This window comes from Accipiter gentilis, chromosome 33 (assembly GCF_929443795.1).
Source record: "Accipiter gentilis chromosome 33, bAccGen1.1, whole genome shotgun sequence".
NCBI lineage: Eukaryota > Metazoa > Chordata > Aves > Accipitriformes > Accipitridae > Astur > Astur gentilis.
In genome coordinates this window covers 12,936,842-12,961,044 of record NC_064912.1, presented here as the reverse complement: position 1 = coordinate 12,961,044, position 24,203 = coordinate 12,936,842, and the positions used below count along the sequence as shown (strand labels likewise).

Genomic DNA, 24,203 nt, shown 5'->3' with positions numbered 1-24,203 from the left:
GGTTTATCAAGCACTGGAACAGGCTGCCCAGGGGAGTGCTTGAGTCACCATCCCTGTAAGTATTTAAAAGACATGTACATGTGACACTTCAGGAACATGGTTTAGTGGTGGACTTGGCAGTGTTAGGTTTACGGTTGGACTCGATCTTAAAGGTCCTTTCCAACCTAAATGATTCTATGATTTTATGGTACTACCATACTATACTGTCACTGTGTTTTTCTCTTCACATTTCATAAGGCATTTCAATTAATATAACACTACCTGTTGAGGAGGAGTTATGCTTTCCTGCTCATAAAATTCTGTTGTCTGTTTAGGCTTAATTTGTAGACTTAGTCCTTTTTCAAAGGCTTGATGTTCCAGCATCAGTGTAGAACGAAACCAGAGATTGTGAGTTTTACCCAAGTATTTCAGGACACAAGGTCTGATGGGAATGGGAGGAACACACTGTGACATTGCTTCCACAAAGCAATTCAGTGCACTTGGCTGGCAATCTCGCTGTACTTGATGGCTACCGCTGCACAAGAAAGGGCTTATTTCACCTGCTAGAGCCTAGAAGAAAAAACATAACCATAGTTATCTGTTCATTCAGATTCTTCAATTACGGAATTTAGATTTAAAATGTTGTTAATACAGGGATCAATCATTTGATAAGTATATTTCTCTTTGTAAACAGAAGGGCCCTATTTCTTTCAAAAAATGTATCAATAGACGTATAGAGCATTCACTAGTCACAAAGAATGGCAAACTTCTCAAAGCAAGTGAACAAGTCATTTATCACACAAATACATTTTCCTGAAACACCAATCATTTACAAAGAGGAATTTGTGAGTAGAGAGAGATTCTCACATGTTGTTGTCTGTCAGACAAGATTTTCCAAAGTCGTGAAAAAAGCTGTATCCAAGTCTTCTCTGCTAATGGTGTAGAAATATGACATAACTGAACAAAGGCACTCAGCAATGCTCCAGTCTAGAAACAAAACAATACAAAAAAAAGGGGAGACATATATAAAAGGGAAGAATACAATTAATACTATAGAAAAACAGTTCACAATTATAGAGTTTTTTAAGTATTAATGCAAATGCCTGTTCCAACCAACATATAAAAAATGTTTCCTTTAGCAATACAGACTACTGTAACAACTTAATCCTATTTTCATGTTGATTGAGACTAATTCATTACTGTAACCATTTTTAAAAAAAAGGAAAAAGGAAAGAAGTTGATCACATCAGTAATAGGAATGATCAAGTTAATTGGATAGAGCTGTTATTACTGTGAGAATTATTTCAACATAGCTTTCAGCTAAAATTACTTTCTTAGAAATTATTTAAAACATAAGATGCCAATACACTCTTTTGATCCTATACCCTGTCTTTGCCATCACTATTTTCTTAACTGAACAGTTAAAATACACTTACAGGTGGAGGAGGATGAAATTTAACTTTGTAGGAAAGGGATACAGTAACAACTAGCAATTAAGTGAAGGCTTAAGAATTTTTTACCCTATACAAATAAGAATTACATCAGATTATAGGAGGTGTCTACATAAAAAAAAAAATCAGCTAAAAAAAAAATCAGAAGTGTGAGAGATAAAAAAAAAAGAAAAAAAAAAGGCAGCATGTCACATGAGTTCAAAGATCTCAGTATTAAAGTGATTTGTCAGCAAACCAATGACCTGTACCAACCTTCACTTCTCGAAGAGAGTCAAGAAATTTGTCATGCCGGTTGGTCAACATGTGCAGCTGATTGCCAATGTCCTTCTCAGAAAGCTCCTTAGTTTTAGGCGTACTGGTCTGATCTCCCGGAGCCAATTCAATGTCTATTTCAACATCCTATACAGAAGTAAACAACTCAAAGCTTGCAGGTATTTTCTACGTACTCTTGCTTTTTTCCCCGTACAAATACAAAATACACTTCCAATCAACTTATTTCAGGTCTCACTATTTCTGCTAGTTCTTCAGGTTCAGATAAATAACTGCTAGAGTGTTATAGTAAAGAAAAGGCTAAATGAATGAATGCAAGTTCTAAGAAACCCATGCATGGTTAATATACAATGTATTAAAAGACAAGATATCCTGAACAATCTGCGCACATCATCTTCAAGACAGTCTCCAAACTTATTTGATGAGAAACTAGGAAGAGCTATATTCCATCAAAAAGATTTTCTGTAAGTTACCTCTTCTTTGGATTCACTGTTTTCCCTTTCACGAGGTTCTTGTTTGACATGGGTTACCATAGCAAATGCTGCTCTATCATGACTGTCAGCAAGGTTGATAACATTGGTGATAGAGGGCAGCATAGCACCCTGACAGCTTGTCCCAATTGTAGTATTTCTCTCGCACACTGCCAACAGGAGCTAAGACATTAAAAAGCAAGGAGAGTTTTTAAATATATTTTTTACTGTAGTATTTAAAGGAAAACATCACTATGGCCTAGTACTTATCAACAAGATAGAAGTTGCAATAATATGCTTAAGGCCTATTTATCACCTTATTCAATAAATACACTAATACATTTTCATCTTAATCTGACCGCTTTTTGTCACCATTTTGAAGTTCATGACTATACTTTCAAGATTGTTTTTCAAGCCTCTCCTGAAAATACTGAAGAAATAGGAATCTTCTATGCCTAAATTCGCTTTTGTACTTTTTAACACATATATTTAGTGCCCTCAATCAGTCTACAGACTCTCACCATTACAATGAAAGTCCTCCCCAAAAGGATATGGAAATAAAAAAAACCAATGCTGTTTTTAATCTCTGTGGAAGGAGTTCTAATACTTCCAAGAGTAGAAAGTTATCCTCACAGTCACTTTAAACTCATGTTTTGATATGCAAATTGTTTAAAAAAAAAAAAAAAGGGGGGGGGGGGGGTGTCAGTCCCAACCAACCAAAAATGCAATTTCAGTGCAAACCCACCTAACATTTGTCATATCACCAGAGAAGACACTCTAGCCTTAATGGTTTCTTGAAATCATCTACTATGACAATTCTTGTATTTTTTATGATCACCATCATTTATAAGAAATGGGTTTTCTTCAGAAGTATTAACCTGGTCATTAAGCTTTTCACAGAGAAAATAGATTTTAAAGGTTGATATTAAAGCCACTTCCCAAGCATCAGCATTTCATGGTTTAGACACTGTATTTATTTTTAAGCACCACAAGAAGTATCTGAGGCAGCCGACTTAGTATTTTTAGCTTTGATACAGATAATACATACTGCAAGACTACACACTGCATAATGCTTTTATACCCAGCCAAGAAAAATGGGGACTAAAACATGTTTCCAAATTATAATTGTATTTCTGATACAAATAATTTCCCTACCTCAATGCACTGTTTTATCCAAAAGTGATTTCCCATTGCTTCCCAGTTTTGAGAACAGGTCACATAAAGCAGGCGCTCATAAACACGACGTTTCATAGAATTGTCAAAGACCTCAAAAAATTTGGCTCGTATGAGTGGCTGGGCACAACGCAAACCCGAAAGAAATGCTGGCTCAAGTTTAGCAGTAAGTTCACTACCAGAAAGATTCTCATCCCTAAAATGAATAAAGATGAAATGACAGAGACATTAGAAAAAGCAGCCTTCTAGGTTTTGTATATAAAATATTAAAAATCAAAAGAGGTGACATTCTGTAGAAGCCCACATGGTGTGGCATGCATCCAAGTGCAGCATTTTGAAAGAAACAGCAAAGAAAATATTGCTGCTTGTTAGGAAACTGCCCCAGAACTATCATAAAAACTTGAGGATAAAATCCTATCATAACTGTGAAACACTTTCAGCCACATCTGTATTCTGTTTGAAATTACAAGTGATATTCCTTGATAAAAACTTCTGACCACCATGTCTGCACCAGGGCTCTGCACAGATAACCAGCAAGCAGAACAGCAACAAATAGTAACTCAAAATAATGTGAATCACGACCACTAAATTAAATACCCTGCATTTGTTGATAAGGTAACTATTTTAATTATTTCATCATGTTACAAAACCTGCCAGTTTAGCTAGCGAAGTAACTCTCTGTCATGGTTTAACCCCAGCCAGGAACTAAGCACCAAGCAGCCGCTCACTCACTCCCCCCCCCACCCAGTGGGATTGGGGAGAAAATCAGGAAAAAAGAAGTAAAACTTGTGGGTTGAGATAAGTACGGTTTAATAGAACAGAAAAGAAGAAACTAATAATGATAGTGATACGACTAATAAAACGACAGCAGTAATAATAAAAGGACTGGAATGTGCAAATGATGTGCAGTGCAATTGCTCACCACCCACTGATCGACAACCAGTTAGTCCCTGAGCGGCAACTCCCCGCCCCCACTCCCCCCAGTTTATATACTATGTGTGATGTCACACAGTATGGAATACCCCTTTGGCCAGTTTGGGTCAGCTGCCCTGGCTGTGTCCTGTGCCAACTTCTTGTGCCCCTCCAGCTTTCTCACTGGCTGGGCTTGAGAAGCTGAAAAATCCTTGACTTTAGTCTAAACACTACTGAGCACCAACTGAAACCATCAGTGTGTTATCAACATTCTTTGCATACTGAACTCAAAACATAGCACTGTACCAGCTACTAGGAAGACAGTTAACTCTACCCTAGCTGAAATTAGGACTCTCTCCTGAAAGTATAATTTACAATCAATTTCCAAGAAAAAAAACTAACAACTTTATACCCGATGCATGTGAAAACATAGACAGATTTCAGCTGTCACCACAGTGTTTAGAATACAATCAGCTATGAGGATGCCCTGGTATCTTGGGAAAGTAAGAGGTTGGGGTGGTGGAGATATTTTAGCAGAGCCAAAAAGAAAATCCTTTCTAAGGGACTTCTATTTTCAAATTGTCTTCTGTAAATACGTACTGTGGCCTCAGTGAAATGAATTGATTTTGCATTTTAGGAAAAAATAAATAAATAAAAGAAAATCACTTAATTCAGACCTAAAAAGATTGATGGCATGTTAGAAAGGTCATATATGGTACAAATTATGAACCAATAAGCTGCAATAAATGATTAATTGCTATAATTACCTATAGACATAGTTAACAAGGTCTAAGAACTGGGCATTTAACTCAAGGTCTTCTGGAAAACGCTTTTCAATGTAAGTCATCATTTTCACTAGTAAAATGGACTTCTCCCGAAGAGTAGGTGTCTGTGTTAGAAGAGGACATGATTAATTTTGTCAATTCATCTTAAAACAAGCAGAGAACTGGCACATTCAAAGTACACCTCAGTCATCCTTTATATCACTCTTTCACTTCTAAAGTACTGAAAAACAGCTTGGTAGAAGGTCATAGTTCTTAAAAAGAAAAATAACTCAAGCATTTATCCTTCTAATATATGATAGAAAAATTTAAAATCATGACTAAAAACAGGTTTAAGTTGTTCAATGATTACAAAAATCTAACATATATTTTTAGAAGTGTAGGTCCTTTTATATAGCACTAGACTGTGAAGTACTCAAGTCTAACAGAAAATACAGTAAATTGAGGGGGCCACAAAATGTTACAGGAATAGCACGATTTAAACCACCATTAGTTGTTCTCCTCCCGAAGAATCTCTCTATCCAAGTTAATGTGAAACATATTTTAAAACTTTTACTTTAAAACAAGTTGTCAGCAAAACAGCATTTGAGATCAAACACCTAATATAAACCTATAAAATGCTAAGCATCTTTAACTCCAGTTACTTTCACAGGGGATGCAAAATATTCCAAACCTCATCAAGGGCATGTAAACATATACAACAGATCCTTACAAACCTGTCAAAAACTGATGAATTGTAACAGTGGCTTATATTTATTTAGTATTTGAGAGCAATAATGATTTTATCTTCTCAATTTACCTGATTAGCCGCCATCGGGGAATTGTTTTTCACCCACTCTTCCACTATTTTTACTACTGCACGAAGAATTTTGGCATCAGTAGATTTTTCAATGAGAGACGTTAGAATAGCTTGTATAAAATTTTTCCTCATTTCCATGCTCATCACAGCCAGGCGAGTTTTCACAAGATCCAGGCTTAGCATTACCAGTTCACTTGTACCTGCTATGGATGCAAAGAAAGGATTAGAATTGTGTATACACCTATAAAACACCTAGTAAAAAAATTTTCAACATAAGCTACTGTGATTTTAAAAATAGCAACAACAATATCTGTTACCTGGAAATATATCCCTGGAAATAACATTTTCAGAATTACTACTTTCCATTCCTAAACAATACAGAGACAGACTCCTTCCAAAAAAACCCAAATCCATTCAAAATCCTAAAGGCAAGCCTGTATGGTTTCATTTCAGTAAATCTTTGGTAAAATGTATTACACAAGCCCAGTACTGAAAAACTGCAATTAAACTTGTGAAAGAAATACTGTATGATGCAGCACAGCTATTCTGTTCCATTAATTTCCTGACTTGCTTATCTGTCAAGTTTAATAATTTTCCATTTGTTTCTCAGTATTAATAAAATTTGCAAGATTCTCATTTACCTAATTAAAATATGGCCTGGGAATCTAACAGCAGCAATTCTTTCAAAGTATTTCCTTCAGTAGTTTATTCATTAATAAATTACAGTGCTCTTCACTAGCACTGAATTTTCTTTAACAAGAACATCTAATTTTTTTCAATGACTCATGACCTAATTCCTTTGATGAGAGACAGAATTGTACAGACTGAAAAAGATGCTATTTTAAGATTAAAACTAAAGCATCAGCTCCAACAAGTTAATTTCACAAACAGTTGTTTCAATATTATCAAATAGGAAGGATTAAAAGAAAAAAAAAGTGAAAGCATGGAACAATCAAAAGAATTCAGCCCCTCTCCTCTCAACCCTATAAACTCTTGAAGAATTTCAGTATTTCTATATATGCTATAGCTCAACAAATATTCACTAACCATTCACTGAAATGTTTGGGTTAATACTGAAATTCACATATTAAGCAGGTAACAGGAAGTCAAAGCGCATTTTTATCCTTCAATACTTCTGTAATATTTCTCACTACTACTGAAGTATTTTTCAACATGTAATAATGCACACTAAACACTACAAAATCATTTTAGGATTAAGAGATTTTAATACTTTAAAAACACTTCTAATCATTAACACCCTCAGACTATATAATGTAATACCTGTATTTGCTTCTGCCGTTCCTGCTGTAGTCTGTGGGTTTAAGTGTTCCCTGACCATCTTCTGCAGAGATCGCATAAAAACTGAAATCAGTCTGTCAATATAGCTGGGATTGTTACTGCACGCAGACTTCAGAATCATTAAAGTACCTATAGATAAAAACAATACTTAAGCAAGTAAGATATAAGTTTTCAATGTGGATGTTCTATGAGAGAACACAGGAAAACATTCTAGATGTATTTTGTCCTGCCATGAAGGAAGCATGGGACTACCCAAGTTGCAAACACTAGAGATTTGCATAGATTTGAAGAAAAATTTCTGTCTCAACCTTAGTTTTTAGTCTAAAACTAGAAAGTTATTTTTGCGTTAACCAAAACATTTGAAAGTTCTGTATATAAGCGTGTGATGGAGGGCAAGAGCCAGAAAGGGAGGACAGAAAGAGAGGGATTGAGAGCAGATACTTCTCCAAGACCTTAAGAAATTTTTTTAAAAAATATATATATGTAGTTAACGAGACAAAAATGAAACTACTGCTAATGTTGCACATTCGTCCTAGTAGCAAAACTTTTACATGAATAGGCCTGTGTTTAGTAATTAAAAATAAAATAAGTTTTAAAATTGCACAGTCTTAGTTTTTCTTTATAAAGTTTCATAAATCAGTTACTTTAGATTAAAAAAGTTAACTACTGAAACAGCTAATTTCAGCAGTTTATGAATGCACTATGCCTATAAGATCACACACCCTTCAAATTACAGTTGTTTGCAATGCCTGTCCTAATATAAGCTTATCCATATTCATGCAAACCAATCAGTTTTAGCAATATCTATGCTTTAAAATATTTAACTCTTTTAAAAAAGTACAGACATCCTATCAAACTATACCCTCTGTAAAACCTACAGCTATCCCTTTCCTTACTGCAACTTCATAATTCAACAAAAGCCTACAACAGTATTTATAGAAGCATGTGTTGTTCATTGAATGGTTGCTTCAAAAGTTTTGATTTCGTTTTGTGCTCAGATGTGCACAAAATTTGGCACACAATGTACAGCCTCTTAAACACAGAATTAATAAGATGTGCACCACCTGACAGTTAGATTGTAGTGCTGCTTTTAAGTGAGGTCTGGACAAAATGTAAGAAACATCTTTCTTGGTTAGTTAGCTGTAAAGCACATCCTAACATCTGACAAACAGGCAAGTCCCAAAGTGAAACTACAACTATGTACACAGATCACAGAGTAGAATAGTGAAGGACATTTACCATTTAAATCAGTAAGTTTTCCAAAATTGTGCAATTTCAGGTCTGTGTTACCAACACAATCAGTTCTGGGCCAAACTGTATTATTCCAATATATCTTTGTCATTGTATTATGTAGCTGCACTGTCTACTAGTTAAGTAAGTATGAAGAACAAGAAAAGAACATTTCAGCTCTTCAAAATGGTATATGCTAAAAATTCAGATTTGGTCACTCCAGAAAAAATAGTATTTTTGTATTTTCTTACTTACTGAGAATCCAAGATCTATAATACACAAATCTTCCTACACAATTTAACTGACAAATGGCAAAACTGACTATTTAGCTGACAAATGAGGCTCTTAGAAACAAATGAAAAAGAAAGTATAAGGCAATAACATGTAAGAATGTTTACACAGATACCTTGAAATATTCTATTGCATCTCACAGTACTACCTGCAGGATTTTGGTTTTTCCATGTAAAAAGTTTCCAGTAACTTTTACTTTATGTTTTGGTTAATCTGAATGCTGCATCTTTTTCCTATGCACTTTGAATACAGAAGACTTCCATCTAGCACAGCTGTAGCACCCTACTTCCAATAACTGGTCCCAAGTCAGCTACAGGGAGGAGACAGAATGCGATGAACCCCCCAGTCCCTTCCTTCACAGATGACAGACATCCCAAGCTCTTCTCTCAAGTTAGCTTGAAACGCTTCCCACAGCTTCCTCTGCATGGTATCAGATTTCAATTTCCTTATGGGAAATAAAAGCTCATGACAAAGATCATACTCATTAACAGGCACTCTACATACATCTACTAGAGATGTAGGAAACTTACCGAAGAGCTGAGAAGGGTTAGCATTAGCAGCTTTTTCATAATTAGTAAGTCCTTCATAAATAACCTTTCCAACTGCAGCATAAAGGCACTCCAGCTCTTCATACTTCGAAGCTACACTTGAGGTACCTGCAGAGTGCAGAGTTGTGTTTACCTCTGGTAACATTAGCCAGAGCACAGGCAAGGAACAGTTAAACTGTGAACATACAGTCATCTATACCATCACCAGAACTTTATCTTGCTAATAAACCAAGGTAACACAAGCAGATCCCTCATTTATATAAACGTCTTTATTATCCAACCAATATGTCGTCTTTAACAGTGCACCACTACTTCTAAATAACTCATTTTGATAAGAAGTCTTAGATAACTGATATTTTTTAAAGATAATCTTATCTAAATCAGTTTATATCAAGACGCAACATATTGTCTGTCTTTTTGACACTATCTCGCTTGTTTTAGCAAAACAGCAAAGCTGAACAACTAAAAAATTGCACTTCTGAAGCTGAAAAATTATAATTGCAAAAATACATTAAATTTATAGCATGCATTTCTTGAACCAAAGTTATGACAGCCACAGGTTATTAAGTTTTTATGTCAATGGATAATGATGTATTCCACATGATTACTTATTTCAGCTTTTCTTTTTTTAAACAGAGGTTGAAAGTGCAAGCTAAAATGGACCATTAAATGCAGGAATCATAAAACAGAACATTAGCACATTCTAAAGAGTGTCTTCACCCCGCCCTTAATCACTTAAGTTATGCAGCAATAAAGGATAAAAGGAGGAAGAAAATACCACATACTTGGTTCTGTAGGGAAAATACCCATCAAGCGAGAAAGCAAACTGTGGACTGCTCTCAAAACCTTGGTGTTTCCACAAGTCATACAAGCTGCTACACCTCGCTGCAGGGGTTTGAAGCTGCTAAGGATAGCAGGGGGCTGCAGTACAGTTAACAGGAAACTTAAGACCTCTAAGCCAGTGCAAATGTTGGCAAAGTTGGCCTGATTGGGTTGTTCCTAAAGAGAACACATACAAAAAGGCAGTGAGTGGGGGAAATTTACACAAGTATTACAGAGATTAGTAAGTCCAGATCAAATCTGTTGAAAAGCTGTAATAAGGTTGAGGTTTCTACACTAGTGATATTTCACATCAATCGTTTGGATAAGTCATGCAATATAAAACTGTAAAATACAAGGCGCTATAAAATCTTTAACCATAAAAATGTTACTTAAGCATTTACAGGTATGTTCCTTCTGGTGTTTTTTGTGATCCTCAGTTTTGAAATTTGCCTGCAACCTCACTGGTTAGAAATGCTTTCAAACAGAGAATTATGTTTTATCTGCCTGTCAACATCTTTCACAGGCAGGTCTTCAGTGAAGAGCTACAACAGCATATTCGATGGTAAGTTATAGCTTAAAGGTTAGAAAAGGGGATATTTGGAACTAAAGAAAAAAAAATAATGAAAATAAAATATTCCTGGACATATCTTTGTAAACCTACAAAATTATCATTAAAATAGTAAATTAGTTTGTTTGCTAAAGAAGCCTTAATTCTTTTTTCTGACCCTCTTGTATAACTGATGCCACATAGCACAAAATTAAGATATAAAATTCCTGTTCCAGGGGGTTCATATCCTTGTATTAAGTAAACATCAACACCATCCACTTTCCTCAGGTCTGAGGGGTGGTATGGTGCGTTTGTTCTGAGGTGGGGGAAGGAGAAGTGCGGTGGTCTACGTTTTGATTTTGGCTCAACCTTAGATGCAGAGCACTTTGTCCACCTTCCCCAAATTCATGAAAGATGATAAACTGGAAGATTTGTCTGAAAAATGTTGACGAAAAGGATAGCAGTTCACATTCCGGAAGCATATGAACTCTCTGAATTGCACTCTCTAATGTCATTTTTACACCTCCACCATCTTCCCCCCTGTTCCAGAAAGGGAGGGCAGCGCTCCTCTATACATGACATGCAGCTCTTCTTCAGCAGCCAGCCCATAGATACTCACAACTTCTCTGTCTTCAGTGCAGAGGAATCAAATTCATGACTTTCCTGAAGTCATACTGCTGTTACTGCACAGCCTCCATCACTAAATAGCTTTGCAACTGTGTAAGTGAGGAAGATGAGCAGGAGGTAATCCTTGTGCAAAAATCATCAGAATTGACTGCAGTCCTTCCTATTGTAGGCTATCAAATGCCATCAACAGTAAAAAAAATTCTGAATTTTAATGGCAATTTTCACTCAAGTTGTACACTACTTGGGAAAAGATGAGTAAAGCAACAAATATGAGCTCCCTGGAGAACTATCAACGCTTGTAAAACCAAAACAAAGAGAGTGACATCAAAAACTCTTCCAACAGAAGGAGAAAAGGGTGAAAGTACATACTTGCCCTCTCAAGGACTATCTCCATAAAGACAACAGCATTATCAAAGTATAGCACATGTAGATCAACATTTGGAAAAAATGGGCCACAGTGAGTTTTCATGTAATCTTAGACATTTCAAAGTTTCCCAAAGTAGGATATATTAATCCTTTATTCAAAGAAAAAGTGACATCAAGAGAGCTCCTAAAAATTTAACAAAGTCTATTAAATAGTATGATACAAATAAAATAGGTGTAGAAAAAGTTATTATATGGCAAAAAGCACACAAACAGCATACAGATGATAAACAAAGTTGTATTATCAAATACAGAAAGTTAGCCTTTCAGTGAACTTCATCTTGCCATAATGTAGTCTGAAAACTAGAAACCCATAAAACCAAATCTCAATTTGTAAAACTTCCTACTAACAAAAAAAAAAAAAAAACAAAAACAAAAAAAAACACAAAAACCACCACACAAAAACCAACAAAACAAAACAAAACAAGCCCACAAAAACTGCCAACCAGAAGGCTATCCAAACAAGCAAACTACAACCTATTTCAAAATCAAATACAGGAAGTTAATCCACCTGCTCCTAAGTTTATTTTAATATTTCTAAGTACTGCAGCTATACAAATTATAATCAGTGATGCAATTCACATACTTAACAATTTATGTATTTCATTACAAAAAAGAAAAGATTAAGGCTGTAAAAATCAGTATCCAGATATCACTAGTACTCAATCAACATATGTGCTAGTGAAACCTAAAGACCTACAAGGACAAGAATGTTACCTACCACAGTCATTAGCAGCTTATCAAACCACTGCAACTTCAGTTCTGATTTTGGCCACATGTCTGGTCGTAAAGCTGTTTTCAGAAGGTTGACACAGCGGCGAGACAGCAATTCCCCAGGAGACCCAGCAGTATTTGAGTTGTCATTTACCTAGCAATTAATCAGAGTTAACAAAATGACACTGTTTTGTAACCAACTCATTAATTTATTATGCATTCCAAGGAAGCATATAATTTCTTATTTCTGCAATGGATGAGCTTAAGTAGTTTTATCAGTACAGTCACAGAGTATTTAACTGCATAAAAAGCTGACAACTAATAGTAAACAACGGAACTGGTGTCTAAACTACTAGCTAATTATCCCAAATCACCCATCAGAGATATATTTAAAAAAAGTTTAATCCCATACTTTATTAATACAACTCTGAACATGCTCAAGATGGTTAATCTTTTCTGTTTGCAAGGTATCCATAAATATATGTAGCTCTTTACTTGATTCATCTCTATACTTCAAGAGCACATCTATTCTGCACAAAGGACTGTGGTGTACAAAATCCCACATTACTTACCAGCTGAGCCTGCTACAGAAGCCATAAAATTTGTCAGCTTTGAGCTACACCCAGCTAATTTTCCCCACTCTAGAAATTTAATTCTTAAAAAAATTTGGTGAAAAGCTGTAATTCTACATGCTGTATGAAAAGAAGTAATTCCATGTATATGATGTTGAAAATACAATTACATTATTTATCCTTAGATACATAATTGACATAGTCTTTCCCCATTAAACTCTCTAAGGTTTGGGGTGAAATATTCTTGCCATTAAAACTAGGCAAGAGAACAAGCATACTTTGCAGCATCAGGCAAATACATAAATGAATTTTTAAAAAATGCTTATGGGAACTTTTTTGAAGTTTTTGCCTGGCTCCAGCCAAATTCTAGTCATGTTTATTTCAATCACATCACTCCTGATACAGTACTTTCTGGAAAAGAAAAAGTACAGAACAAACAAAATGCTAGAAGTGATAGAGAGCACAGTAAAATGGAGACTCTTTCAATTTCAAAATCTGGATTGCAACCGTTCACATTTAAAGTTTTAATTTCCAAGTGCACGCTTCCTGCATCAAGCTATAAGTGTACAATGCCAACAATAAGAAGCTAAAGCATACCTCCCATGAATAACATCCATCATTAGTGAAATTAAATACATGCAGAAACTGGTTATCAAATTCAATTTCTTTCCTCCTTAAAATAAAAACATTTTACTTCTTGTACAATTTCATATTAAAGTTTATAACCTTTCAGCAAAAGAAAGTATATAAACACTAAAATAATCCAAGCATAAAAGGACTCTTAAGAAAAGAGGAGTCTATTGTTTTGGCTACTCATGCTGCATTGGTATTTGCATACCAGCATAAACACACTACCTGGCAAGCAATTCTAATCAAGAAATTCACAACTGTATCTGTATGCTGCTTGTCAATTGGCTTGGAAAGAAGTGCATCAGCTCCTGGCAAGGACTGGCTACGTCCAAATACCTGCATGTATACAAAACACAAAAACCATAAGCAATGTTGAATAAGGATAACAACAGCAGAACAGATTTAAAATAGTTTCTAAAACTATAACCTTCAATTCAGGGAGTTTCAAGTTATGTGGAAAATTATGCTAAATTGCTTAGTCAGTGCAGGTTATAATTTCATTGTCTCTGAACAAAATCTGATTTTTTTCTTACAGCACTTATTGCTCCTGTAGCTGTCCTGAATCGTTTCACTTCTTGGCCAGAATCCACAGACAATCCTCTTTTAACAGCAGATGAGGCAGAACTTGCTCCTTCTCCACTCACACTTGAATCCATATCTGAATCTGGCTGAAATATCAGCAATGTGCATATTAAAAAAAAAAAGCATTTAACTGTGTAACAGTTCAATCTTTTCCAGTTTGTTTAGACTTCCTACCTGCTGGTCTTTAATTCTTTGCAATTCCCATTTAATAACTACTTCAGCAAGATCCACAGCTAATTTTCTTTGTTCTATCGTAACACTGGGAGTGAAGCCCAGTCTCTGCATGGCACTAACCATATGCTGAACCAAGTGATGTCTCACTGGATAATAAACCTGAAAAGATGGTTTCACAGCCATGTTAGCCATTAATCAATGAAATTCTATGCAAAAATTACAGAGTCAAAATAAAGCAAAATGGTAAAATAGTCTTTAATCCCGAAGTTTGCTAAATCTGTACCATGTTCAACTTATGCAATCCAGAAAAGTAACTGGTGCTTTGAAAATAAAATTTTGGCTACAATCTTCAGTAGGGACTACTGATTTCATGTACCCACATGAAGATGTTCTTTTCAAGATACATGTTTTTTCTCAAGGACCAATCATTCAAATTTTTTGCCGATCATTTTAGATAGCTACAACTCACAGTTGAACACACTCGGATATTTTTTAGAAAGCATTGAGGCATCGATTCCTGAAAAGTGATTGAAACGCATATTAGCTAGCTGTCACTTTGGATCATATTTTAATATGCATTTTCAAAAATGCTCCTATCTTGACATTCTGCAGCATTCCCCCATTTATTTAATGTTTCCCAACATACATTAGCTGGAGATAAAAGTTACCTAGTTGACCTGACATAATATATAAAGTCAAACAAACAAGGTTTACTGGAGGATGGAAAAGAATATGGTTCTGCCCTTTTTTTTAAACAACCTTAAAGAGTCTTCACAGCTCTGTTCAACAGCACTGCTAATGCACATGCAACAAACTAATGTTGCAGAATTTCACCTAACATTTTGAGTTCTAACTTCAATAAAGGTAAAGCTTAATAAGTGGTTTGCTATTTAATTTTAGTGGGGTTTTTTCAGTTTTAAATACCTTTGCAGACAGCTGATGCCTTTTGAAGCTAAACCATATAAATCAGATTATGTTATTTTCTAATCAAACTGTAGTTTACCTCCTTGATAGCTGAGATACAGTGACTACCAGAATAACTGGTACAAGTACCTTGAAATGTTGTACTATCAAGTGCAAAATATGTACTAGCTGTGGAACTGTGTGACCCTCTTCCACAATGATTTTTCGTGTCCAGTGAGTCAGCATCTGATGTCCATCCTCCATTCGAGCAGGCACAGCTGGAGTCAGAATAGCCATCGCTTGCCTGACAATAGCTCGGGCCTCCATTGCATGAGCTTTTAGAAGACTGTGAAACACCTAAACAGCAAAGTTTCTGACCAACATTAATATTATACATATTTACAAAAAATACAGCATTTATAAAGAAACTACAACATACGTTTTCTAAACAACACAATTTTCTTTCTAAAGACCCATAATTTGTTAAACACACAATGTTACTTCACCATCAGAAGTATACTGTGTATACTTCTGTCTCCCTTGTGTTCACTTTTTCTTCCTCCCTCTCCACTGTCCAATTTGAACTTTTCCTTTGGTACCCACATGCTGTCTCAACCAAAACGTCTGTCTCTTTTAAATGAAGAAACATTACCAATTTTGTTAATTCAACCAAAAGGAGTTTTCATTGTCCCATTTAACCTCTCTGTTTTCACTTATCTTCAAACTTCTTTCTATACTCTCCTATTCCCAAATAAATTTGTATTAATATTTGGCTTGCTGCTTTTGTATTTGTTTGCTGCATATGAATTTAACTGTTACTTGTATACTAAGTATCCAAAACTACTGTGCACCTTCTACTCTGCATTTTAAAATAAAAGCACACTACAGAATTTATCAACATCCCTTAAATGTACGAATACAAGCCCATAGTCAATACCTGCAGAACTATCTTCTTATGTATGGCAAATTTTGCAATGATGTGTGCCAAAAGCAAATGTCCACTGTATTTGCACGCTGGGTCCACACATGCCTTGGACAGGAGGCAAGGCCAAGCAAATGTCATTAGGCGTCGTAGTTTGCTGTTCCGGTTTTTGTTGTTGTCATGAATGTGATGTGGAGCATGCTCAACCAGGAGCGTGGCAAACTGCAAAAGATATATCCTGAGAGAATCCAGCATATCAGCCTGTTTTTCCGGATCAAGTACCTAGTCCCAGGGATGATCAAAGAGGAGAGGAGGAAGGTGAAGAGAAAAAAAATTATAAAATTAGGGGGGGGAGAGAGAGAGAACCAACTTTATTATCCACAAAAGCGAAGTCCTAGGTTTTTGCTTTTTGAGTAGTTTTTAAGAAGACTAATAAATACAACCACTTTTTTGATTCAGTTTAATACCCATAAAACAGCCTCCTGAGGTGAGAACTTTTAAATAATGAGCACATCTAGGAACTTCCAAAGTGCTAACCTATTAAAAAAAAAAAAAAAAACCCAAACCCCAATCCTCACCTTTAATAACAGCTATTTTATATCTGCTAACTGGTTCAACGAAATCGAAGTGAATACAAAGATACTGATGTTCAGCCACAGAAAGCTTTGCTTATGAAAAAGACTAGGATTACAGCCATATAAGGCCCATTTCTAAAGACAGACATTCAAGTCCTAAAGATATCATAAACTGAAAATTGTAGTCCAATCCTACTGATGACTGATGGATCTCACAACAGTTCAAAGTTATATATGTGATTTGATATAACTGATCATAATATTTAGAAATACTGCAACTAATACAAATCAGGATTGAAAAACAAAATGAGAGGAACAACTTTTTATTTTCAAACACTTGAATGTAAACAAGGATTGTTACCTTTGTTATAAAAACACTAGTGATGCTTTCTGGATTATCTCCTTCTGGGTTTGGGGGTCCCAACAGCTGTTCACCTTCTCCCTTTTCAAAACTGTACAAGAAAGCAGGATTCAGGATATGTTGCAGCACCTACAGAATATAAACAAAAAAGTTACACTCAACTAATGGATTCTTCTAATAGCAGTCAACATTCAAGTAACTTCATATGCAAACCTGCATGTTAGACACATCACTGCATTACAAAAGGAAGCTATAAATAAAACCTTAAGAAACAGATACACACAATTTTTTTCCCCTCTTTCCCCCTTTCCAAGGGCAAAGATTCTTAGAAAGTGTAAACTAGTCAGCATTGAAAGCAAGATGAATTGCTGTCTCTGCTTATTATCACTGTTCTTCAGGTATGATATTTTCACCTAAATGGCTCTGCCAATTATCAAACTCGTTGACATTTAAGTAAGCGAGTTTTGTTGCCCTTGTTCCCAAGAAGAAAATTAAATCTAAATACCAGGCTTCTTGGATTTAATTGCTTTAGTTACCTTGGCCTTGAGCTCGTCTCCAAAGTTTGGGTCATTAAAGTCTACAAACCGGAAGAACAAAGCCCGTTTTTGGGGAATACTGTAGTTTTTGGGGATCTCTTCTTCCATGTATTCCTTTAAGAAAGTCATATTGCAAAGAAATCGACCCGTAAAAGCTCGAAGCAACTGGAAGAGCAACTCTATATCACCATAATTCCTTCTGTAAAAACACATAAAATAAAAAGCTTCTGTGAAAAAATACCCAACCAAACTACTATGCTGATGACTTAGTGAAGAAACTAATCTGGGTTTTAAATGAGCAGAGAGGCAAGAGCAGGCAGTACCAGAGGCATGGTTTTGGAGCTAGTATCAGTATTATGAAATATATTAAACTTTCTCTCCAATAACTGCAAACCATTTTTACTAGACCTGTATACCTTTACAGTATTTTCTTTTTAATTTTGAAAAGTACACAAGCTACAGGAAATAAATGTTTTTACGTACTTGCAGTAATTCAGTAAGCAGTATGCTAATAGCTTAGGTTCTTTCCAATTTGTGGCAGCCATATTCTCCTTACGATGTCTCTCCTGAAAAGCTTCACTCACCCATACACGTTTCAGTTGATTCACCAAGGAATGTTGATTTGCTAACCAACATTCATCATTCTTAACAATAATACTTATGATCTGTCAAAAGCAAAACAAGACAAACGCACAGTCAACATGCAGCAGATCTGTCAGTAGAAACAATGACATAAAAGCATTTCTTTAAGGTCAATTAAGGGTTCTAAAATACTCAGAAAAGTAGTCAAATAAAAACTAGTTTAGAACAATTTTTAAATTAATTTCTTTTTTAAAAAAAAAGTTTCTGTTGCCATGTTTTCCTCTTGTATCTTACTTGATTAAAAAAAGTATGGTTCATTTGAGTCTCTTTTCCCTTCCTAGAGTGACTCTGACTACAAACACTTTACATTTTTACAAGTGGTTCTCTATGAGCTATAATACATAGGCATACACTTGAAAGCCTGTATGTAACAGGCTTGTAGCTCAAGAGGTTTTGACTATCTAGTGCAGAGACAAACAAGAATAAATGGATACCTTGATAGCCTGAAACTGTAGATCAAGACGCATTGTGGTAGTGCTTGGAGAACCAGGTCTAACAGCTGCTTGGGTACCAACAGGTAACAGTAGAGTGATAAATCGGTTAGGATTAGCTGCCAGTACATCTCGTAGAGGTTTGGCATCTTTATGTTTTAAGAAACTCTGAAGAAGGGGAAGAAATAATTTTGATAACAACCTTTAAAAGCAAAAATACCAAAAAGCTATATCATCCTGTAGCTTTTATATTCCACACTAAAGTTGCAGAGGTTATATTTCACATATATAAAAAATAACATCTACAACTTCAGTAATAATCCTACATGATCTGGAAAGGTATAAAATCAACATCTCAGGACAAACGAATACAAAACAGAGAACAGGCATCCTACAGTCAGAGTAAGACCATGATTAAGTACTAGAAGGTCGGGGGGGGGGGGGGGGGAGGAGATGAAAACTATGAGAAACTTTTCATTCATCAGATTTGTGAAGATGAGGGCTTTTTCCTACTGCCCTCCCCACGCAGCTTACCATAAACATTCTGCTCCACTGTGGATCATTTAAAGTGGCTTCCATCATGAACAGCTCCACAGTCTGGGATGGATGACGTGTCAAAAATTTTATCAGTGGCTCCCTGAATGGACTGCCAGCCTGAAAGATTCATAAAGCTTAACTTTAAAAAGCAGAGTATAGAGTATTTTCTACTAATTTACTAGGACTCAGAAAAATACATTTGACTTGGCATTTATGCAGATACAAAATGTTCAGAATTTCCATTATGAGAATTTATTGATAATTTCAAAACTTCACTTTTAAGAGTCTAAGACAAATGTTAACACCACCTAAAAGGCTTGAAGAGCATATTTATTTATGTATTACATCAACTGCTCCCACACCATGTTCAAAATATTATAATTAATATATGCTAATGTTTAAAAATACTATAAAGCAAAAATATCCACAATGTTAGCTTTCACTTTTACCTCAATTAACATCGCTCGTTCTGTTTTCATAACAACTTCCAGCAGAGGTTTAACCAAAGTCTGAGGGGCAGCTGGGATCAGATGGAATAAATTTATAATTGCTGAACAAATCTTCATTTCCTACAGGTAAAAAGAAACACAATTAAATTAATATTACCAGATAAATGTATAAAAACAGTATCACACATCCTACCTTTTTTTTCCTCTCTATATTAGCACAGCCAGCAACCAAATGTGAAGGGTTAACATATATACAGCATCTACTTACCATGACGTATGGACAAAACTGCTCTTGTGGAAGTCTGCCCTTCTTCCCTTGTAATATCACGGTTTAATATTATTTTCTTTGTCAGTATAGTGGTGTTTTACAGGTAAGAGCTAAACACTGTGTAATGATAGTGGTGATGGGGGAGTTACGGAGTGCTCACTGCACTACACCAAGCGGCCCATGCATCAAAAAGCCAGACCTTCCTTTCTAAACAATTTCTCATATATACCCCACACATGAAGAAAAAGACAGCTTTCTCACAGCACTCTTCAGGATATCTTGCAAACAGCTGGTTACTTCAAAGAAAAGTCAGCTCTGTTCTCCTACTAGACATTGAATTCTTCTTCAGTCCAAAATAATTTTGTGTTTTTCTTTCACTGTGTAATTTAAATAGGGACTATATTTCAGTTAAATGGAGTGTGGATTTCCTTCAGTATGAAAAGGGAAAGGAAAAAACAAAACAAAACATCCACCCTCACCATCCCTCTAAAGCCAATTTCTAGTATGCAGCATACAAAAGAACATTACCAAGTGCATTGTATTTCTTCAACTGAATTTAAATACTAAGTATTAAGCCCCACTCCTTTAACATGATCTGCCTAGACAGACCCCCACAAGACTTCTCTCATGGATTGAAGTGCAGGACTAAGAACACGTATAAAATCTTTTGAAAGCACTTACGCCTTCACAGAAACTAAAAATCCTGCTCTTCCTAGTACAAACATGCTTAACATCCTTAACAGCAATGTTATCAAAACAACTCTGCCACAGACAAACAGAAGACAATTCACAGCACTGCACTCAAAGGCACAATGCACTCTGCCCAAAACACAACAAAAAAAGCTAACAGACCACAATTTAAGAGAAAGAAAAAAAAATTAAAAACAAACAAACAAACAAACAAAAAAAAAAACCAAAACAAAACAAAACACAACATCAAAGAACTTCCTGGTGCCTCCACTGAGTTTCTCACCTCTACCCCTTCCGCAGCAGGCTGAACCAAAACAGAAGTCACAGCATGAAAAGAAAAAGCCCACAAAAATATCAAATAAATGAACAAATCAGTATATGCTATTCTTCAGGTTGCAGTCAGAAACTGACTTCAGCAGGGTTATTTTCTCATCTCAAACTGAAAGAATGGAGACAACGAGTATCCCCCATGCTCTGAATCGCTCTCCTAAGAATTAGGATGAAAAACATCCTTTTCTCTACTTGTACATTGTTTAGACATAGCTTCTCAAATATTTGTACTGAATAAAAAGATATTGGAGATTATTAAGTCAGGGGAGACATTATTTTAGCATCTTCAAAGACAAATTTGTCCAGCATCAATTATGGAACCACTTTCAATACTTGAACTACCAAGCTATAAAGTCCTTCTAATAGGCTGTAATGCAGAATTTCCACCGTGGTGCCATGATTGACTAGAGGGACAGTCAGAGGCAACCACCTATTCAAAACTTGTTTCTTCAATTACCAGACATGACCTAAAAAAAAATGCCTTTCCTTGGGGAGGCAGGGAAGAGAGGAAGAAGGGATTTAAATCAAAGACTTTGCTCATTGGGCCAACGAATTAGATCTCAATCACTACTTAGTATGGTTTTTTTTAATTTGTTCATTTATCTAAAGCAGCCAAGTCACGGTTCAGGAACATGGTAGGACTGTCAAAATTATTTAGGTGAACAAAGAGCTTAGTTATGCTGGCATCAATGTAAATCTTTACAATAGTTAATTATTATGTAGCATTTTTAACTGAGATGTCTGAAGTTTTTGGTTTGTCTAGAAATGCCATTTACATATGAAAACTTGTTCCATAGACTTTTGTACTGTTTCATTAAGAAGCCTTGCTGACTAGCCACTATCTGCACTATGCTGGAGAACTGCATGACAACACCAGCATCGCCATCAAATGGCACCATCATAAAGTGCTTCTGAAAAAGATGAAAACTCTTTAGGTCAAAAAAGTTATCGTAACAGTGCTCTGTACCGTTTCAGCTAACAAACATAAGCCTTTCCTGACCAATTCCATTCTCCACTGCGTATTTACCATCTCCGAGATCTAACCACTCACTCAGTCTGAATGATGCAACCTGCTCCAGTAATACTTCCCAACATTGCTTTTAAGTAAATATCTCAAATTTTGGAATCTCACTATGGACAAGAAGAAATCAGAGCAAGCAAAAGGCCAGCTACGGTAACTCTGACCACCAGTTTCACCATCCTAGTTTTTTCCACATTTATAAGATACAATTACAGCAACAGCACACTGTACATATGGACATACAAACACAGACTGCCACATCAATTGTATAAAGAGCACACTGGCCGTGCCCTCCTTTAGTTTCCTAGAGGGTTTTTTTTTAAGGAAACTTTAGAGCAACAACTGAGAGCAAAAAAGTAATATTTCCATCAGCTTTGCAGTCACACAATTCTATCTGAAAATGTTTCCATAGACTTCTCCCTCATGATGTGACAGTAGATTCCTTCTCAAGTGTCTGGTGTCTCCCCCTCAACACATGTAGGTTTTAAACCAACACTAAAAAAAAAATTATGAGTTTAGGAGACTAAACACACAACTACATAGAAAACATCAACAGAAAACATTAAAAGCAGAAGAACTCACAGCTAAATGTGATTTAGGGACAACTAAAAACTGTTCTAGAGGTGCCACATTATGTTTTAAAAGACTATTGCTATAAAAATATCTGCAAGGTATCTGTCATCACAATGGCTGAGGAAAAATTAATCCCAAAAGAAGAATATAAAGGCCTTAAAACTACTCTGACCTGAATAAAATGTGTTTAACTGAAAAATGCATAGTTTTTAAGTTTAAACATTAGAAACAAATTCTACTCCATTAGAGAATGGGTCAAAAACAAAGCAATGACTAAATTCAGATTTAAAAGCTCTCTTTGCAGTGACAGGGAAGAGTAATGAAAAGCCATTAAGCCATTTCCATGTTTTGAGGGAAATAAAAAGCCAATCTAATTTCATTCTAATTTGAAAAAAGAAGAAATTAATAAATAAAATTACCTCCAATTTTTTCCTAGTTGCAATAATAAATATCAACATTTAATATAAGTTATTAATAAAATCTTAATAGAATTATGAGACTTCTGGTAATCTACATGAAACAACACTGAAGCTGGAATTCCCTTCAGTGCCATATTGCTAGCAGCACACAGTGTTGTCATTACACTGTGCAATTTTCCATTTATAAAGAAAACTGATCAGCTTTCCATAGTTCAACATTAAGGCCATTCATTTGGATGGGAAAGAGATTTTAATGTGATCTCAATTGGTAAATATTGAACTTGTTTTTCATAAATCATATTTAAAATTAACCAGGATGATATCATTACACTGTATAATTTTCAAAAGACTACATTATGAACATCACACGTATTAGTGAAAAAAGAGGGATTATGCTGCTGAGCTCATCAGCCATTCCAATGAAGAACAGATTTCTAAGCAGAAAATCCTGAGGGGAAAAAAAATAAAAATCAATGAGCTGTTCCCACACCAACCTTTACAGAATAGGCTTTAAAGTAACCATTGTCAGCAGATAAGCTCCTCTTAGTAAGATTTGTAACAAATATTCAATATACATATAGGTTCATTAGCTTATAACAAAACATCAGTGTGTAATCAGTTATGGCAACATTTACAACTGAATGAATTCTGTAATTCCAAAACATTAGTACTATTTATTTCTTGCCTTCCCACTTAAAAGCATTCATTAACTTACATTTCCATCACTCCGTTGTCCACCTTTGTGTGTAATAACCACGACTTCCATCCATTTACGCAGGTGTTGCTATAAAGAAAGGATAATTAGTATTATTCTTCTAATTCTACTGTTTCATTTTAGCAAGTGACAGCATATGCTACAAGAAAAGAAGAAGTAGAGGCAGAAATTATTGTTTTAAGGAAACAAAGGGAAAAATTATTAGTTCTTTTCATTCACTTAGACTGCAGAGTCTACTGTTGCTAAAAGTCCTCTCCATATTCAAGAAAGCAGGAGTTATACAGGTACATACATTAAAAGGCACAAAAATCTGAAGCCTGATAGGCTTACACTTGTTTAATGATTTGCTTGATATGTATGCATTTAAATATTTAAATATCCATGGCAAAAGGATAATGAGTTCACATACACAGTTTAAAAACTGCAAATAAGAAGGGCAATACCTTCCACCATTTCATAAATCAAGAACACAAGCAAAACAGGTTTAGCTTTCGAGGAAGTAAAGCATCTTTTCAAGGGTTTCCTTAGTACATTAT

General features: G+C 35.4%; 1 protein-coding gene across 5 annotated transcripts in view; it reads right to left on the bottom strand.

Annotated features, from left to right (window-relative positions):
- TRRAP (transformation/transcription domain associated protein) overlaps positions 1-24,203 on the bottom strand; it is a 102,013-nt gene that overhangs the window by 43,149 nt on the left and 34,661 nt on the right. For all 5 annotated transcript variants that reach the window (XM_049790935.1, XM_049790934.1, XM_049790937.1 and 2 more), the window contains 23 exons: positions 23,668-23,736; positions 19,652-19,771; positions 19,200-19,319; positions 18,669-18,833; positions 18,076-18,257; positions 17,593-17,791; positions 17,057-17,185; positions 16,136-16,402; positions 15,349-15,555; positions 14,296-14,454; positions 14,073-14,207; positions 13,765-13,875; positions 12,345-12,491; positions 9,990-10,203; positions 9,187-9,312; positions 7,118-7,264; positions 5,837-6,039; positions 5,023-5,144; positions 3,326-3,539; positions 2,174-2,353; positions 1,683-1,829; positions 847-966; positions 262-549 (listed from right to left, as the gene is read on the bottom strand). In XM_049790935.1, coding sequence (XP_049646892.1) covers positions 262-549; positions 847-966; positions 1,683-1,829; positions 2,174-2,353; positions 3,326-3,539; positions 5,023-5,144; positions 5,837-6,039; positions 7,118-7,264; positions 9,187-9,312; positions 9,990-10,203; positions 12,345-12,491; positions 13,765-13,875; positions 14,073-14,207; positions 14,296-14,454; positions 15,349-15,555; positions 16,136-16,402; positions 17,057-17,185; positions 17,593-17,791; positions 18,076-18,257; positions 18,669-18,833; positions 19,200-19,319; positions 19,652-19,771; positions 23,668-23,736 — 3,771 coding nt within the window. The remainder of the gene's footprint in view (positions 1-261; positions 550-846; positions 967-1,682; positions 1,830-2,173; positions 2,354-3,325; positions 3,540-5,022; positions 5,145-5,836; positions 6,040-7,117; positions 7,265-9,186; positions 9,313-9,989; positions 10,204-12,344; positions 12,492-13,764; positions 13,876-14,072; positions 14,208-14,295; positions 14,455-15,348; positions 15,556-16,135; positions 16,403-17,056; positions 17,186-17,592; positions 17,792-18,075; positions 18,258-18,668; positions 18,834-19,199; positions 19,320-19,651; positions 19,772-23,667; positions 23,737-24,203) is intronic.